The sequence below is a fragment of the Eschrichtius robustus genome, chromosome 2, assembly GCF_028021215.1.
Source record: "Eschrichtius robustus isolate mEscRob2 chromosome 2, mEscRob2.pri, whole genome shotgun sequence".
In the NCBI taxonomy this organism is placed as follows: Eukaryota; Metazoa; Chordata; class Mammalia; order Artiodactyla; family Eschrichtiidae; genus Eschrichtius; species Eschrichtius robustus.
In genome coordinates this window covers 36,072,027-36,092,498 of record NC_090825.1, presented here as the reverse complement: position 1 = coordinate 36,092,498, position 20,472 = coordinate 36,072,027, and the positions used below count along the sequence as shown (strand labels likewise).

At 40.1% G+C, this 20,472-nt stretch overlaps 1 protein-coding gene across 4 annotated transcripts in view; it reads right to left on the bottom strand.

Moving 5' to 3' along the window:
* NNT (nicotinamide nucleotide transhydrogenase) overlaps positions 1–20,472 on the bottom strand; it is a 96,378-nt gene that overhangs the window by 49,391 nt on the left and 26,515 nt on the right. For all 4 annotated transcript variants that reach the window (XM_068535313.1, XM_068535314.1, XM_068535315.1 and 1 more), the window contains 2 exons: positions 18,650–18,738; positions 14,690–14,877 (listed from right to left, as the gene is read on the bottom strand). In XM_068535313.1, the coding sequence (XP_068391414.1) occupies positions 14,690–14,877; positions 18,650–18,738 (277 nt within the window). The remainder of the gene's footprint in view (positions 1–14,689; positions 14,878–18,649; positions 18,739–20,472) is intronic.

Sequence of the window (20,472 nt, the reverse complement as noted above, 5' to 3'; positions counted from 1 at the left end):
CAACCACTTTTGAAAGGATAGCATTTTCTTTCACATAAGAGTATTTTACTTAGTACATAGCCAAATAACTGGAGGGTAAGTTAAAAAAATATACTTAAGTTATAGAGGAATGTTTAAAAGACATGGAATTATTACAAGTAAAAAAAAGCACACAACAAAACAGTATGTATAGGATGTTCCCATTCAGTAAAAAAAAATTTATATATACATATATATGAATGTTTCAAGTATGTGTGTGTGTGTGTGCGTATATAGATACACAGACACACACACACACAAAATATTACATATACTATATAGTTCCTAGCAAATTCTATAGAGTATAATGTTTAACAATATCAGGATGTCTTTGAGTAGTAAGACTAGGAATAATTGATTTCCTTCTTTGTGCTTTTTCTTATCTCCCAAGTGTTCTAGAAGAGCTTGTTTTAATGTTATACTTTTAAAAATTCAATAAGGGCTACAGGGAATACAATGATGAATATAACAGTGCAGCTGCCTTTAGGAACTCACATGTGGCTTAATTTTTTGAAAATTCTGAAAAGTGCAGAAATGCAAATTAAAAACAGAAGAGGGGAAGAAAGGGAGCCAAAAGAGGAGCAGAGTAGCACATAAAAGTTCCAAATGAGCAAATCCTCAAAAGATTAGGTCAAGGGAGGGAAAGACTGAGAAGGAAATTTCAAAATACTATCTTACCCTGATGGCCTACTATGATAAAAATGTAAGGTAAGTGTGGCATCACAAAATGGAAGGAACCAAAGCAATAAGATGATTAGTTAGGTTTTGGGGGAAAAAAACTACCCAAACCTAATATCTTACTTCAAACTAAACTCTGAACTCTATAGGTCCGAATTAATTATAAAAGAAAAGAATCAACCCATAAAGAAAAGAAAAAAAGGAAAACCTTGGTGAATATCTCTCCTGTCTTTGGATTGAAAAGTACTTCCTAAATTTACAGCAATGGGAAAAATTACAAAGGAAAACGTCAATAGACTTAAATATGAAAAAGGTATGTATTACTATCCTCAAAAAAAACATAAACATGACAAAAAATTAATATAATAAAAAGCTCACAGAAATTTAAATAAAAACAAAACACTAAGATACTAATTGATAAATGAACAGCAAATACAAATGGCCAACTCAAAGAGAATGGTAACAACCAAATGAAAAAAGTTCACCCTCAGTAAGACTGAAAGAAATGTGAGTACAAAGGGTGAGAAACATTTTTGCCCTCAAACTGAAAGAGTCAACAAAATCCAAATACTGCTGAAATGAAACAATTAGCTGGAAAACCTGCTAATGAAATTATGAACTGTATAATCTTTCAGCAAAGCATAGTAGATCAAGTGTGTATCAACAGGCCAAAAATATTGATATTCATTCATCCAGTAATTCTACTTCTAAGGTTTGATTAATCCTGGGGAAATAAATGAAAATACAGACACAAGAATAAAGCAGAAAAAAAATGTTAGAACATTATTTTTAATTGACAAAAACTGGAAATAAATGAAAAGGCTAACTTTGGGAGAACAGTTAAATAAAATACAGTACATTCAAACAAGAAAATTCCACAAAACCATTAAAATATATTTGTGAAGAGTTCTTAATGACTTATTATGTTAAGGGAGAAAACTTATGATATAATAATATTAAGTGGATAAAGTAAGAAAGATATTTTATCTTCATCTAACATGATAAAAATGCATGGAAAAAAGGCTGAAAGAAAATGGTAAAATGTTAAGAGTATTTTTCACTGAGTAGAAGCATCACAAATGATCTTTGTTTTCTACTTTGTACTTTACTGCATTTCCAACAAAAGTCAGATACTATTTTTATAAAAATAAACAGATAAAGCATAAAGTTTTAAAGTTTCCCCCTTTAAGCTGAGGACAGAGATTAAAGAGTTGCACTAGAAGAATTAAAATAACTTAGAAATGCCCTTAACCAGTCTGTTAACTTACCAATTGAAAACACTGAACTCAAAATCCTCTGCCCTCCCTGCTACAGCAAGGGAAGCTATACAGTTAGGACAGCCTTTCAAAGAGTGAATCCAAACACTTATACAGGGAGACAGAAACATAACTAAGGATGGATAACAGACAGGAAGATGTGCACAGATTTTTTTATAATATATAACATAGAAAAGAATATATCCAATGTTTAATTAGAGATGTCCCATATAGAGATGTCCCATAATTACCCCAGTGACAGCCCTGGGCAGATCCTAGACACAAGGATAAAAGATCAAATGAGCATATCAGGTGTTTCAAGACAGGACTGTAGAAAGCAGAAGAGTTAATAAAAGAAGGCAGATAAGAGGTATTTTTTTAGAGGCACAATTGGGCTTTCCCCTTTTGACTGCTCATTTCTGTTAATTTTATCATTTATCTGCAAAAGATGAGATATACAAAAAGACCAAGACTGTTACATCTCTTCAAACCACCCTCCCCCAAAAATCACTATGATTGAAAAAATTAACAAGGAGAAAAAAAAAATTTTAATATATTTCCTGGCACAATACAAACTGGGGGTGAAAGATGTTCAGCTTCATGAAATATTTCTTGGTTCCTTATGGTTCATGGACATTAAGTTCCTGGTAAGGTTACTCAGTTCCCTCCCTGTTGGGAGTTTATTTCCATACTTTTGCCAAGACAATGGTAGGACATCATTCACTCACAGTCATCATTCAAGTATTCATCCATTCATTGATTCAAGTAATAACTTCGTGCCTACCATGTGCAGGCTAGATGGGGAAGGAAAGATTTACTTACAGCTCTAAGGTCTAATAATTTAGGACTGAAAGAGGTTGCATTCAAAGAGTAGTGAACATTTTTATTAGGAGAATAGCTGAGATACTTATAGCACTCATCTAAAAGTTTTAATTATAGAGTTTCCCAATTGGATGCCTTGGGATGGCCATTATTTGGGGTGAGTAGAGGTGCCATAGATTAGTGTAAGGCAACCTTGAATCTCTGTGTGCACCGAGAACTGACAATAGACAGAAAAAAATGCCTCACGCATGTGCACTGTTTCTAGACGTATGTATGTATGGCTGTGATTCACACAAAGTTATTCTGAAATGTGATTGAATTCATCGTATCTTTTCATACTCATGTTTTCTCATTAAACGAATACTAAGATGCAGTTCTTAAAGTAGTAAATTCAAAAATTTCTAGAAAAAAAATTAGTTTTCTAAAAATAGCTTTAACAACTTATCACTATGCGGCAAAAGAATATACCACTGGCCTCTCTACAACAGTAAATTAAAAAAGAGAGATTTGGCTTAGACTAAATCTCAACAGCTAAAGATTTACTGGAAAGTTTTGCAATATATTATACCTCTCTGAATAAATCAGGCCTAACATGATCATCTGAAATCAAGAAATTCTCAGATTCTATCTTACTGGAAAAAGATTCAAGCCCTCACAAACAACTTTAATCACACACACACACACAAAAAAAAAAAAACAGAAAGAAAGGAAGGAAGGAAGAAGGAAATAAAGAAAAATAGGAAACCACTAAAAATATTAAGGACAACAAGACACCAAGATGAAAAACGCTTACCACAAAATTTTATAATAATTCCAAAGAGCATTTAGCATTATTTACTGGAATTATTCAATTGCATTTAATCAGATGGGGAAATTCCTAACTTCCTGGCCTGTAAGGCATCAAATTAAGCAGGCTCAAGAAAAACTTTCTGGGCTTCCCTGGTGGCACAGTGGCTAAGAATCCTCCTGCCAATTCAGGGGACACGGGTTCGAGCCCTGGTCCGGGAAGATCCCACGTGCCACGGAGCAACTAAGCCCGTGCGCTACAACTACTGAGCCTGTGCTCTAGAGCCCGCGAGCCACAACTACTGAGCCCACATGCCACAACTACTGAAGCCCGTGCACCTAGAGCCCGTGCTCCGCAACAAGAGAAGCCACCGCAATGAGAAGCACGTTCACCTCAATGCAGAGTAGCCCCCACTCGCCACAACTAGAGAAAGCCCGCGCGCAGCAACGAAGACCCAACGCAGCCAAAAATAAATAAATAAATAAATAAATTTATAAAAACAAAGCAAAAAGAAAAACTTTCTGCTTTAACAAGAACATGGTATATTTAACAGTATAGTAGTAAAGAGATTAATAATATAAATTATAGAATATATGTCTGCAAACCAAAATAGATATCTCATGAACAAGTACTATAAATAAAAGGATAATTTTTAATGCAACACAATACTATATATTGACTACATGCAAAACAGAGCATGTAAAAATGTTCTGAACTTTAGTATTTATACATTAAGAAATGTCATTCTAAGCATACAATTTTATACTGAGCACTAGTGTTTATCCAGCATCCTCTTGTCACTACTCTGATTTCCATTTTCTCCACACAGTCCATGAGCTTCAGGAGAAATGACCTGAAACTACTCCAGAGGCAGGCCTGGCTGGCCTAAGAGTAATCTCAGCACCTACTGAAGACCAGTTCAGAAATCCAGGTGTAAGCTGAGGGGCATCTCATTGCCCTGCCTACATGGATTGGTTCACAAGTGGGGATGTAACCCAGTCAAGGCCAATAAGAATGAGGGAAAGTGTGCTAAGGGCCTGTGAAAAAGAAGTTCCCTTGCTCTTCAAGAGGGAGCCATCAGAACGGCTTGCCTTGCCCTCTGGTTGTGTGCTGCGCACAGTGGAGGCCTGCCTCTGCTCCTGACGATGAAACCAACTCAGAGAGGGCGAAGCTAAAAGAGGACAAAGCAGCACAGCAGAGTCCCGACGCACACCTATCCAGTTATAACTAGCTTCCTTCAGCTACGCAACCCAGCAAATCTCCTTTCTTGTTTAAGGCAGACTGTGTTGGAATTTCTGCTTCTGGCAGCCAAAGGCACCCTAATCGATACACACCAAAGGCTCTTTTGGAATTACAAAATCATAGATGGGGTTAAAATATTGAGTCTTTTTTTTTTTTAACACATTCCTATTCTTTATGATAGTCTACTTCTTTCCTTCTTTCTTTCTTTATGGTTGTGTTGGGTCTTGTTTGCTGCACGCGGGCTTTCTCTAGTTGCGGTGAGCGGGGGCTACTCTTCGTTGCGGTGCACGGGCTTCTCATTGCGGTGGCTTCTCTTGTTGTGGAGCACGGGCTCTAGGTGCACGGGCTTCAGTAGTTGTGGCATGTGGGCTCAGTAGTTGTGGCTCGCGGGCTCTAGAGCACAGGCTCAGTAGTTGTAGCACACGGGCTTAGTTGCTCCACGGCATGTGGGATCTTCCCAGATCAGGGCTCGAACCTGTGTCCCCTGCGTTGGCAGGCGGATTCTTAACAATTGCGCCACCAGGGAAGTCCAAAATATTGAGTCTTAAACTATAAAAATGTTACAGATAAGGACAAAAGGCTTTTTATACATATATGTATACATATGAAAAACAAAAGATAATTGGTTATGTAATAGATTGGATGTGGCAAAAAACTGCTGAACATTTGACCCACTGATCTAATAAGTCTCTGATTCTGCCAGCCCTGTGGTGCACAGAGCAACACACGGATACAATCCCTCCATCTCTGTTATCACTAGAGAGGCTACAGATAGCTTTGTTCATGAACATAAAGAGATTCTGACCCAAGCTCAACCAGTCAAGCTTTATCTGTGAGTTCTATTCCTGGAACTAGATGAAAATTTTCTCTGCCTAATTAATTATTTGTATAAGGAACCAGAGAGAAAGCCAGGTGGCAAAAACTTGACTGTTACAAATTGGATGCCTTGAGATATTTCTAAATGTAATACATAGGAAATATGATTAGTCAACAGCATGTTTTAGCAGATAAGAGAAATCCTTAAAGATCTATTTAAAGAAGAAACCTGAAAACAAGCCTTTACCTAATAATTAAAGAACACATTTATAAAAATTTTTTGAGGATTACCTCAATAATTGACCTGTCATAGCTGCAAAATTCTGTATAGATAAAAATCAAAATCAGTCAAGGCTTTACCATGGCTTCATAAGCTATGGGAATTCTCAAAAGAAGGAAAACAACCTACCAAACCTAAATGGTAGCATAGAAAGGAAACATATATATTATATAATAAATATTATATATTATATATAATACATTAAATAATATTCTTATATAAATTATAACATTCTTTGTCTTCCCTCCAATACATGTTTAGATGTACATTAGCTACCAATCCCTAAAAAATTAATGAATATTTATTATACATTTGTTTATAAAATAATTAGGAGGTTATTTTTTAAAAGAGAAATAATGCCGTTTATCTCATTTTCTATGTCAGAAAACTTAGGTCAGGGGACTTCCCTGGTGGTGCAGTGGTTAAGAATCCTCCTGCCGGGGGCTTCCCTGGTGGCGCAGCGGTTGAGAATCTGCCTGCCAATAAAGGGGACAGAGTTCGAGCCCGGGTCTGGGAAGATCCCACATGCCGCGGAGCAACTAGGCCCGTGAGCCACGATTACTGAGCCTGCGCGTCTGGAGCCTGTGCTCCGCAACAAGAGAGGCCGCGATAGTGAGAGGCCCACGCACCGCGATGAAGAGTGGCCCCCGCTTGCCACAACTAGAGAAAGCCCTTGCACAGAAACGAAGACCCAACACAGACAAAAATAAATAAATAAATAAATTTAAAACTGCTCTGCAACATACTAATTAAGTCTGGGACCCAATTCTCAGATTTAAAAAAAAAAAAAAAAAAAGAATCCGCCTGCCAATGCAGGAGACACGGGTTCGATCCCTGGTCCAGGAAGATCCCACATGCCACGGAGCAACTAAGCCCGTGCGCCACAACGACTGAGCCTGCACTCTAGAGCCCGCGAGCCACAGCTACTGAGCCCACGTGCCACAACTACTGAAGCCCACACGCCTAGAGCCTGTGCTCTGCCACAAGAGAAGCCACGACAATGAGAACACGTGCACCGCAACGAAGAGTAGCCCCTGCTCACCACAACTTGAGAAAGTCCGTGCACAGCAACGAAGACCCAACGTAGCCAAAAATAAGTAAATAAAATTAAAAAAAAAAAAAAACTTAGGTCAGAATGAGATTGACAAAAAAACCTTAATGAAATGGATATCTTCAGAAAAGTCAGATAAAAAGCAAGTTAAGCCATGGTTTTCCACAGTGAAATCCATGCTAGATTGCCATCTAATGGCAATGCTTTTGTAACTTCATGAGTATGTCCATAAGCCTGATGATTTCAGAGAACATCTTTGACACGCCACGTAATGCTCAAGAATGTCTGGACTTTCTATTGCAACAGTCAATAAGCTTTTCAGTCTGGATACCATTTGCAAGGCCAGGCATCACCAATGGAAGAAAGGCGATTATGCTAATGATCTATGTGCCAGGCCCTACACTGGGCTTTTTTCTTCATGTAGTCCTCAAAACAACTCTGCAAGATAAAAAGGTTTACTTCCTTTTCAGCAATGAGGAATCTGAGGTTCGGAGAGCCACAGCTGTCAAGCAGTGGAACTGGAATTGGAATCTACTCTATCTGGTTCTAAATCCATGATCTGATTGCCAATGAATGGATTAAACATAAGCAGATAAAATTAAAAACTGGGGAAGAGGAAAGAAGCTTTTAGCTCCTCACCAAAATCCACATTTGTTATGGGCTGAATTGTGTCCCCAGAAAAATTCACATGTTGAAACTCTAACCCCCGGTAACTCAGAATACGACTATATTTGGAGATAGAGTCTTTAAAGAGATGATTACATTAAATGAGGCCATCAGGGTGGGCCCTAATCCAATCTGACTGGTATCCTTAAAACAAGAGAAAATGTGGACACAAAAAAGACACCAAGACCATGTGAGGACACAGCAAGAAGAGGCCCTCTACAAGCCCAGGAGAGAAGCCTCAAAAGAAACCAAACCTGCCAACACCTTGATCTTGGACTTCTAGGCTCCAGACTGTGAGAAAATAACTGTCGTTTAAGCTCCCCAGTCTGTGAGATTTTGTTACGGCACCCTTAGCAAACTAATACAATGTTCTCTTATTCCTGGGGGCACAGTTAGACAACAATTCCCAGCCTCCTTCATAGTTAGGTTTGGCCACGTGACTAGGTCTTTAGCAAAAGAAATGTGAGCAGGGGTGGTGTGTGCCACTTCTGGGCATCCCATGCATACTCCTCCATGGCCCTTTGCTTCTAGCCGGCTGGAACAGAGACAGTGCCCTGAGTGACCTTCACAGCCTCATAACGATGACAACATTGCTGTACCTGAATCCCCAGAGGACCACCTGAAGGAGAGCTGCCCTCCCATGTGTCAACCACCTATTACTGCTAACTGAGCAAGAAGTAAATTTCTATAATGTCTGAGCTTTTGGGTGAATTTGTTTTAGCAGCTAGACCATCCTAACTAATACTGAGACATAAGAAAGTATAGAGAAAGTGGAAATAAGGAAGAACAGAAATGCCCATGGTGGAAAGTGCTGGTTGTAGCTGTAACTCTATCTATCGGGTGCTGTTTCACCAGAGACAGGACAGCCTCAGCCTCCCAATCCTTTTCAACTCAGGGACTGCCACGGAGGGAAGCACAGTGCTTTCCAATCTTGCAACATACTTTGGGAGAAATAGCAGACCAAACCAGAAGATAATTCTGTGCCATAAATCTTCCTACCAGGACATTTGTTAAATTTGGCCCAGTCACTCACTAAGTGTGCTCAAACACACTCTAAATAGTCAAGATTGATAAATGACGATGGAAAACTCCACAGTTTTGGCATCTTCCTCTTGATGACAAGTTGCCCTGTCTCTGTTGAAAGCTACCAAGAGGTGTATAGACAGCCTGTGGTTACCAATCCTTGATGTTGCAACATTTAAGTATTTTTCTCTGTCCTTCAAAATTCACAAAACAAATGAAACTCTGTACAAGAAATATTACAAAATTCCATACAATCATACAATGCATTTAAAGGAGGAGAGGATGGTAGATGAATCAGATTAGTCAGTAAAAGAAAGTTAAATAATTCAAAAATAGTTGAAAATCCCTGATCTATCACTGTCCTATAAGACCACAATGTTTACAGAACGAAAAGAACAATCTGAAAAATAAAGCTTTACTTTAGGGAAAGATCTTGTGTAGTCATCAAAACAATATTATCTTTGTGGAATTTCACAAACAAAGAGTATACTGCTGTATCAATTATTCTCTTGCCTAAAAGAACAAGTGTGAAAATTACTATGGAAAGTTACTCTTTTGTACTATATTTCTACTCCATATGAAAGATGGCTTCAAAGAGACAGGCAGCATCCAATGGAGAACCAATGTTGATTTTCCAGGAGACTGTGAGATCCCTCAGGTTTGGTCTCATATGTGTAAGGCCCTTGTATATCAAGGAAAAACACCCTCTCCCAATTCTCCAGAGTCATGCAAAATTGCCACAAAGCTCCTCTGATGGGTGTATACTACAGAGCCTATCTGATATAGATAAAAATTAAAAGGACTGTTACCCTAATCTGGTTCATACCTAAAAAGAGGTCCAAGGATATATGGCCTAAGGGATCATAATTTATAATCAAGCAATGAATATCTTCCCTCCTGGCTGATAGGACACTTTCTAACTCCTGAACAGACCTTCCCACTACTTCCTAATTCTATCTCCTGATAGGCCTAGCTCAACACCTCAAACTGCAAACGTGGCAAGTGTCCTACTTTTGAAAATTTAAGAAAGCTAGCTTCCCAGTCTTAAATTAGCCTCTGCAGTATTCCTATCCAAGAGTGTTCTTTCTTTCCTTGGATAGCACCAGAAAAATAAAAGGGATTGTACCAACCGAGAACTAAGGAAGGACCCCACATGAGCTCAGGAACATCTGCTGAGCCACAGCTGTACACAAGGCTCCCTGGTAAGCACCCTCGTGGCAGAGATGAGCCAGGGCAACTAAAGGGCAGTGAGACTGAGAACTACTGGAATTTGAGGCACGGGCAGATGCTATGAATGCAGAAAAAAGAGTGTTTACTACGGAGCAGGAGACGGCAGGAACTCTGGAGAAACTGCTGAGCTCAGTAGAACTTCAAAAGGCAGGGAATAAAGACACAGACCTACTAGAGAATGGACTTGAGGACACGAGGAGGGGGAAGGGTAAGCTGGGACGAAGTGAGAGAGTGGCATGGACTTATATATACTATAAGTAAATGTAAAATAGATAGCTAGTGGGAAGCAGGCAAATAGCACAGGGAGATCAGCTCAGTGCTTTGTGACCACCTAGAGGGGTGGGATGGGGGGGTGGGAGGGAGGGAGACGCAAGAGGGAAGAGATATGGGAACATATGTATATGTATAACTGATTCACTTTGTTATAAAGCAGAAACTAACACACCATTGTAAAGCAATTATACTCCAATAAAGATGTTTTAAAAAAAAAAAAAAGGCAGGGAAGGGCAGGGACAGCATTCCAAAGAGAAGGAACAATATGTGCAAGGCCTGAAAGTCCTTGGCCTCCTTGTGGAGATAATAGCAGCGAGCGTGACTGAAATCGGGCCCAGAGAGCAAGAAATGAGTTTCACATGAGGTCCAAAAGCTCAATCAGGACTAGAAACTGAAAGGCAAGAAATACCTTACCAAAGGGTGCAAAATTTAGAGCACAGGTAAGGGTGGGGTGGGGAGGGAGGGGAGGTGGTCCAATCCTGAGGACTTTAGATGACTTTACCTAATGATGCTGGGAACTTGAGTGGTCCAAGTTACTGTCATTACTAAACAAAACCCCAGGCTTTCCAGTAGCTATGGTTCAATTACGAAATGAGGGCAGGACCTGAGGTGGGGAAGGGGAGAGCAGGAAAGACAGATGACCCTATGATGCTTATGATTTTTAATTAGGCGTCATCAGGAAAGGTTCTAAATGGAGAAAGTTGTCTCCGTCAGGGTAGATTTAGCGTGTGCCCCACAGTACTCCTAATTCTCACAGGAATTTAGGCAAAATTTGCCTAACACACAGTCACTGCTAAACCACTGTGATTCTCCTCACCCCACCGCTATAATCCCTAATTTACGAATCAGATTTTCAACCTGATTCAGTTTCTTCCTGATTAAACATTCCAAGTCTATGAAAAGTCTCTCTAAAAGGGTTTCAGAACAATACGAATGCTGACAAAATCTCCTGTGTCTCAAAAGGTTTACTGGAAAAGATTATGAGCACAGCCTGAACGTTATCAGAGAGGGGGGCTGCCGAACTTGTAGGTGGTAACCCGAAAGATCACGCAGCTGGCGAGGAAGGTTGGGAGCTTTCCCTCGTGGGCACAGCACCACAAAATGAGACTGTCCGCTAGGCCCTCTCTTGAAGTTACCTGCACTAAGTGAAATGCTAGCCCTGCATCCATCGCCCAACCCAATTGAGGGGGTCTAGACAATGGTACAAGATACCAGGCAGCATAATAAGTAGCTAGCTACAGAAACCTCTCATTTTACCTACGATCCTCATAAGTACAACGTTTTTGTGTGTCCAAGCCCACTGATTGACGTGTGCCCAGGAGGAATGAAAATTTACCAACTGCACAGGATTGCTACCTGAAGTGAGCTCATTGCCCGTGTTCCTCTCTCAGTGTTCTTATCCACGCCAGGTCTTCAGTATAGCCACGAGGATCTCGGTCTAAGGAAGCGCAACTTGGAGAACTTCTGACATTTAACTTAATCCCCTTTGGATCCACTCAAGGAAAACTTTAGAACAACTTCTGCTCCAGGAGTCGTTCAGGAGCAAGACACACCATCAGGTGACCCATGCAAAGGCTCAGGACAAACACCAGTAAGGGTACAATGCCAAGGACACTGTTTTTCAAAGGGCATGTGTACCTTCATATAATCTTTTCAATCTTTTTTTTTTTTTAATGCTCACAGGTTTTCAGGTTTCAGTCCCCTAGGGATATGAAAGATCTTTAGAAAGATCATCTTCTTCCTTATTATGTTCAAATTAGCTTTTCTCTTTGGGGGGGCTTACCAAAAAAGTAACAGAAAGGTGCTTTTCAGACCAGCCTTGTGAGTGTGAACTCTGGGTCAATCCACTGGTCAGGGACTTTGTGCAAGTTTAAAGTGCTTTGACCAGATGGCTTCAGAAAAGGCTGAAAACGGGAAAGGCTCAGAACAGACTCGTAAAACTTCTGCAACAAGTCCTCTTTAACACTATCATATAATTTGAACTGCTGCTAAGGTACATACACTTACTGTAAACTACTTATAAAAAATAAGAGGTTAAAGTTTAGTCAACTGTTCACATGCCCTTTTTTTGTTCAAAAAAAAAAAAAAAAAGATACTATGGGGGGTAGGTCCTAAAAGTCCATATGCGTTTTATAGAAGAAGTCTTGAGTTCTATAACTTAAAGATTTACCATCAATAATAATTCTACATACTATATCCAAAGTATACTCAGTTCTTTTTTTAACCTAGTGACATATACTTTATTTTTTCTTTTTCTTATTATTTTATTTTTTTATTGAAGTTTAGTTGATTTACAATGTTGTGTTAGTTTCAGGTGTAGAGCAAAGTGATTCAGTTTTTATATATAGATATATAGATATAGATATTCTTTTTCAGACTTTTTCCCTTATAGGTTATTACAAAATACTGAGTAGAGTTCCCTGTGCTATACAGTAAGTCCTTGCTGGTTATCTATTTTATACACAGTAGTGTGTATATGTTAATCCTAAACTCCTAATTTATCCCTCTACCCTTTTCCCCTTTGGTAACCCTAAGTTTGTTTTCTATGTCTGTGGATCTACTCAGTTCTTTATAAAGAGAATGATTTAAAACTACTAGCTTCAGGGCTTCATCATTTACTGCATGAGTAAATGCTTTAGCACCCTCTGCTGGCCACTTGTTATATACAGTCAGTTCCCAACTCATCTCCCCAACAGGCAACTACCTTTCAAAGGTCAAATGGTGGCTACAGCAAAAGCCACCCCATCCTTCCTTGAAAGCCACCTGCAACAGCTGAGCCAGAAGCCACCGCCACAAAAGGAAAGGATGAATCCCGAAGTGCTCTCCTGCCACCACCTGTTCATGAGTCCTACTGTCGCTGGCAGATTTCACAAACACCACCTGTGGCCCCTGCCTTGTCTGATCTGCACACCTCCAGTAACCAACCCCAGCCTCATTTCCACACACACACAGATTCTTCTATGGGCTGAGCCCATGTCACTCTCCCACTGTCTGCTTCATCTAGCCAGCCCCGGTGGGATGGGGATGTCTGGAGAGAAGAGCTCACCTATTGGGTATCATGTGGGTAAACAGAGGACAGAAAGAAGAGCCTGAGAGGCATGTTTTCCCCCACAAGCTCACAGATATGCTGCCAATCAGCTTCCTGCCCTTGGGTGTATATTAGCCAGATTGGGGGAAGGGGGTGCCAGAAGAGAACTTCTCCTTTCCCAGAACCTCATGACAAAGCAGCTTCTCCTAATTTTCCACGGTCCCCTAGAGAAAGCAAGGCTCCTTTAGGAGGATCGAACACAAGTAACCTGAACCCTGTAAGTTCTCATTATCTGGTGCACTTTCTTTTAGAAAGGTAAAACAATTAGAGTCAGCATGGTAGTCATTATTCAATAACAGAAGCAAAGGACAGGAGAGGAGATAGAAATACAAAAGGTAGAGAGTTTCTTCACTCCCAAGTCTTGCTAGATCAAGCTACTGTTTACTGTTTATTACTGATTAATAAATGCTGGCTGGTTTGACATCAAGCATCTATTCTTCAGAAGAGCATGTTATAAAGGACTAAAAAGTAATTCCTGACATCAAAGAGCTCACGATTTGATTGCAAAGACCAAACAAGTCAAAGGAAGTAATTACAAAGTAACAAAGTATCATAACCTTTAGTAAAAAACATATACGGGAAATTCCGTAAATATATATACACACACACAAAGTCCCCCTCTCCTTCTCATGTATAAAAAAATGATCATCAAAATATTAATAATGGGACTTCCCTGGTGGTGCAGTGGTTAAGAATCCGCCTGCCAATGCAGGGGACACGGGTTCGAGCCCTGGTCCGGGAAGATCCCACATGCTGTGGAGCAACTAAGCCCGTGTGCCACAACTACTGAGCCCGTGCTCTGGAGCCCACAAGTCACAACTACTGAAGCCTGCGCGCCTAGAGCCCGTGTTCCGCAATAAGAGAAGCCACCGCAATGAGAAGCCCGCGTACCACAACGAAGAGTAGCCCCGGCTCGCCGCAGCTAGAGAAAGCCCACGCACAGCAAGGAAGACCCAACACAGCCAAAGATAAGTAAATAAATAAATAAAATTTTAAAAATAATAAACAAGTTTTTAAAAATATATATTAATAATGGTCACTCTGGTAGAACTTCCAATCTGTACTTTTTTCCTTCATATTTTTCAGTGCTGTTTGGATGTCCTACAATAGAAATGTAGTACTTAACAAAGAGAACAGAAATAAATTAAAAAACAATTATCAAGGGTGTAAACAAAGCAAACTGCTTACAAATATAATACTGTACACAGAATATGATCTATGAACAGATAAAAATACACAGGAAAAAAGACTGGAAGAAAATATACAAATTATTAATAACTGTTTTTGTGCAGGGGCCACAGTGATTTTGTCTTTTCTGCCTTTCATGTGCTTTCTCATTCTCTAGAAAGGAAATCAATCTTTACTTAAAGAAATGCAAACGTTAAACAATTATTCACCCTCATTTTGAAGTCTCATTAGTAAAACTGCTTTATCGATAACCACTAATGTAATGACACACCTGGAATAAGTGCTGTGCTGATAAGGATATCCACCTCCTTGCACTGCTGAGCAAAGAGCTTCATTTCGGCCTCAATGAACTCTTTGGACATCTCCTTTGCATATCCTCCTTGTCCCTCACCAGATTCCTTCAAGGCCACCTCTAAGGGCTCAGCACCCAGAGACTTGAACTGCTCCAAAGCTGCGGCCCTGGTGATTATTGAAGGGAAAGCAGTGGTTATTTCAGGTCCTTAATACAGAAATCAAGATCATCATTTACATACACATTTTTAAGAAAACTCTACATATTCAAAAGTAGAAACTTTCTTTTGAGGTCTCTGACCAGACCGTTTGAATTTTTTTCTAAAGGCAGGTAACAACTTTATGATAATATTTTTTTCTGGAAAAAAAAAAAAAAAACTATAGGAAATTCCAACTCTTACTTAGTTAAGTTACAAAAGGAATTTCACTACTGCCAACTCCAGTCATCAATTACCTGAGTTTCTTGACAGTGGTCCCACTGTTGATGATGTGAGATCTGACCTACATTCAGATTTGACATCATTCAAATCACTCAAGTTGAGGTTTTCACTTGTAAATGTTCTGACTTACAGGGACTTTTCCCACATAAACGACTCTTTTACTTAGAAATACTGTTACAAAGTGATTTTTGCCCCTAGTCCTCATTAAATTGTGTTTGAGAAAAGCGACCTATAAATGGCATAAATGGCAAAATGTGAAGAGCCAACACATTTAACTTATGTAAAAATACATTCAGTTTAAAAATAAATAAATAAATGCTAGCCAAGTTCTGTGTACTAGTTGGGAAACCAGAGCCAACAAAGCTCTCAGCTCTGTGGCGGACAGTGTTTAACTCACCAACATCCATCCCACTACAGTGAATCCCAAACCTCCCTAACGACAACAGTCGCTCCAGGCACTTGTTAAAAATTCGAATTCCCAGGCCCCTTCCTAGACCCACTGAATTACAATCTCCAGCAGAGGGGCCAGGAGCTCTATTTTCAGCAAGAGCTGTAGGTAATTCTTGCCGTAAGGGAAGTCTGGGAAACAGTGGACTGAGCCCATCAGTTCCCTTGCAACTGTCATGGTCGGGGAGCAGACACAAAGGTAGGATACAGAAGGCAGGGCAGAAAAGGTAAGGCATGGATGAACAAGAGCTTCTCTCTGTTTCTGCTGACTTGAACAAGGAAGCTTGTAACCCAAATTGCCTGCGGAGGTCAACTTGTGACCACAGGGGGAATCAGCCAGAGCTGAGGACAGCAGAGAGGAGAGACAGAAGGAACCTGGTCCTGGATGGCACCGACCAGCGGCTGCCTCTAGCGTGAAAAGGGAGTCCTTTCCATGGATTTTCACTTCGGAGAGATAACACATTTTCTTATAGTTTAGGCCAATTTGAGTTGGTGTTATCCAAAGGGATACAGGTTTTAAAAGTTTTAGAAATGTCTATTTTCTTAATTAATTATTTATTTTTGGCTGCGTTGGGTCTTCATTGCTGCGCGCGGGCTTTCTCTAGTTGTGGCGAGCGGGGGCTACTCTTGGTTGCAGTGCGCGGGCTTCTCGTTGCAGTGGCTTCTCTTGTTGTGGAGCACAGGCTCTAGGCGTGCGGGCTTCAGTAGTGGCAGCATGCAGGCTCACTAGTTGCGGCATGCGGGCCCTAGAGTGTGCTGGCTTCAGTAGTTGCGGCACGTGGGCTCAGTAGTTGTGGCTCACGGGCTCTAGAGCACAGGCTCAGTAGTTGTGGCGCACGGGCTTAGTTGCTCCGCAGCATGTGGGATCTTCCCGGACACGGATCAAACCCGTGTCCCCTGCATTGGCAGGCGGACTCTTAATCACTGTGCCACCAGGGAAGCCCCAAGTCACTGTATTTCTATACAATGAATCTTGTGCAGCCATTAAATATATTTGCAGATAAGTAAAGAGCTTCATGATCTACTGCTAAGTTAAAAAAAAGTAAAAAAGTAAGTTAAATTGTACTATTAGTAAAATTACATTTTTAATTAATGTGTAGAAAAGGGAACATATACTAAAATGTTAATAGTTATCTCTAGCAGGGTTGTAGGGTATTTTATTTTCACTTTTTGTACTTTTTTATATTTTTCTGAATTGGGAAAATAAGCATTTTTATAATCAGAAAAAGTAAACTGGATAAGTTATTAAACTGATTTATATTTCTTTTAATATTATGTAAAATAGGGTTATTTATTCCTATTTCATATACTTACAATAAAGAACAAATAATGCATAGAGCACAATGCCTGGAAGAGAGTAAGCATTTAGTACAGGTATCTGAAAACTAAAGCTCTTGACCGGCCAATTGTTTTTGCAAATAAATCTTTTTGGAATACACACCAAAAAAGGAAAGTAAAGACTTTATAAACTTTGTAATAGAGACAATAGGCAAGAGTGGAATTTCCTAGTTATTGTCTGAAAGAATTTAGAAAATCACACCCATATAATGCCGCTAGGCAATGAGTTTTCCTTGCTTTTAGGGTGTTTAACTGAAAATAATACCATTCAGTTTTCCAACAAGAATTTATAATCAAGTGTGTTTTCCAACATATTTAGATTTCACATTTATAACATGATACTAACCCCCAGTCTCAAAATAGTGATTAGATTAACTAATGAGCTATAATTATAAGAAAAGCATTACATCAGATCAGCCACATCTTTCTTCACTGTATACTTGAGTTATCTTAATAAACTGTAAATAAAAATGAAGTTAAGCAAAAGCTATATTCTAGCTGTCTACTCTCTACATAATCTAAACCAAAGACATCAACAAAACTTTTATAAATTCTCAGTAGTTAACCCAACACTGAGTTTCACATCATCTCCAAGTCAAATATATACACTTCCACTTTAATAGTATTGTCCACTACAATGAAAACTTGAACAACCTACTTTTGCCAGATTTGGGGGGTCTTCAATAACTTCACATCTGCAAACATTAAAAATTAAAAGCTAGGACTAATGACATACTTAACTGTGGCTATCCCTGGCTTGTGTCCTGGTTACTTCAGAAATGCCTTTTCTCATTTCAGCAAGACAGCATTTTATCAGCACATCACCCCTCTAAACTCCAGGTAAGCACTGTAAACCATATTCTATTGGAACAGCCTTTACTCTGAAATGTCATATTCTTTTTAACTTTGAATGGTTACATTTCTTTTTCATCATTCTATATTCAAGATTAGTAATGGTATTTTTCCTCTACCGACTTCAACGGATAATAACTAACTACATGTTTCAACCTTAAAAAAGTATTAGAACGCATAAATGATAACAATACTCAAAAAACACGTAATAAAAGCTAGTATCTAGTGTCTTCTGAAATGAAGAACAATTTTAATTCAACTTCTCTTTACTTTAAAGAAATTCCAGGAAAATGTTGATGTGTCTGCTTTAAAGAAATATGCAATGAACATAATCAAGCACTTTCACCTGGCGGCTCTACTGCTGCCCAGTCAGCTTTATCTGCTTCCGTCTGTTCGAAGCCGAACACGTCCCTCACCCCCCACCCCAGTCTGCTCTCCAAGATGTCTCCCATACTACTCCCCTTCTTCACACTCACAAACATCTTTGTTCATGCCCTACCTAGTGACTAAACACATTCTGAGCAGAAATAAAACACAGCAGAGCAACATGGTAGAAAGTCAGGATACAGAGAACTCTGGTCCCATTGCTAATCTACATGAAAATACAAGACTGAGTGTGAGCAGTTCGTTTGCAATTTTTTAAAATTATTTCTGCTGTACTGGGCATGAGTCCTTAAACTTTTTTTTTTCCACTAAGTAATACATTTTCACTGAGTTAACTTTGAACAAATGGATACACTTTTAAATGAAAAGAGCTTACAGAGCAGTTTCAGCGTGCTACTTCAATTTGCAAAAGGAAAGCATAACATCCACCTAAAACAAAACGTTTCTATCTTAACAGCAATCGCTAGTAAAACCCTCACCTTGTGTCAAATCCCCGAACAATTGCACCCATCGACTTTGCTGCACCTGCAGAAGCCAGCCCGGCCACACCGCCACCGACTATCAGAATCTAGGAAAGAAGGCAGAACCCGTAAGTTTTAAATAAAGTTCATGATCAACTGATTATGTAAAATCATCCGCTAGTAACTCTCAGGGCCGGGTACACAGTCAGCATGCAGTAATACACCAGGTGGTGCTGGTGGTGATGATCAGCCCTGAATAAATGTACTGTGTGGATAGGCTACTCTGTACCTGGACCACCGCTGTTTTTCGGGTTTTTTTTTTTTCTTAGGTGCAGCACACGGGATCTTCCTTGCGGCACGTGGAACCTTTTGTTGCGGCGCACGGGCTCTTTGTTGCAGCGCAGGGGCTTCTCTCTAGTTGTGGTGGGCAGGCTCAGTATTTGCAGCACACGGGTTCTCTAGATGTGGCTCGCGGGCTCAGTAGTTGCCGCGCGCGGTCTTGGCTGCCCCGCGGCATGTGGGATCTTAGTTCCCCAACCAGGAATCGAACCCCCAAGTCCCTTGCATTGGAAGGTGGATTCTTTTTTTTTTTTTGGAAGGCGGATTCTTAAACACTGGACCACCAGGAAATTCCCCTGGACCACCACTGTTTTAAAAAGTTTTTTTTTTTTTTTAAACAACAGCTCCTGTTTATTTTTTTATTTTTATTTATTTTATTTTATTTATGGCTGTGTTGGGTCTTCGTTTCTGTGCGAGAGCTTTCTCTAGTTGCGGCAAGTGGGGGCCACTCTTCATCGCGGTGCGCAGGCCTCACTATCGCGGCCTCTCTTGTTGCGGAGCACAGGCTCCAGACGCGTAGGCTCAGTAGTTGTGGCTCACGGGCCTAGTCACTCCGCGGCATGTGGGATCCTCCCAGACCAGGGCTCGAACCCGTGTCCCCTGCATTGGCAGGCAGATTCTCAACCACTGCGCCACCAGGGAAGCCCTTAAAAAGTTTTTTAAAGCTGATGGCAAAGGCCAAAAACTTCACTAAAACTAGTGTGACTCTCAGCATCTCAGTGTAAAAGCTACATACAACACCATCAGTGTTACATATGTTAAAGACTGACAGGTTCTTTCCCACACTATCAAAGCTACTTCTACTAATACTATATATTATAGTATTCTAGCTCCCTCTCCCCTCTCAAATTTTAAGGTTTTCTATGTTCATAAAATATCAAAATAAGTTTCAAAGACGGGTACAACTTTGGCGAAACACCTACTCCTATTTTGAGCTTCTAAGAGGAACAGCAGGTGACCAACCACCTAATTTTGATCCACTTTCAATGAACTGCACCTGAAATCCAAAGCAATGTAACTAATCTCCCTAACCAAGGAAGGATCAGAGCCAAGAAAATCATAGAATTCCTCAGAAACAAGAGTCTCCCCGCCTTCTAAGAAACAAACTAAGAACAATGTAATCTGGAATGGGCCTTCCAGAGAAAAGACCTATTATACTTCGCAGTCAAAAAAAAAAAAAAAAAAACAAGCCACCCACAGAAAGAGTGAAGTTTATAAATTCCCACCCACCCCTCACGCCCACTTCTTCTGCCTCTTTAAGAAGACTAGGCTAGTGGAACTGTGCTCTGGTGACCCCGGGGCACTGTCTCAGAGATTGTGTGAATTGATCTAAATGGGAATGCTTTCTCTGGGGGGTCTACAAGAAAGGGGACAAAGAGGGACCAGAGGGAACAAGACGCTGCTGGGCTCCAAGGCACCAATCCCCACTCCACACACCGAAGCCCCACCACCACTAAAAAAAAAAAAAATGAAATTAAAATAAGTAAAAGTCATAGGACTGG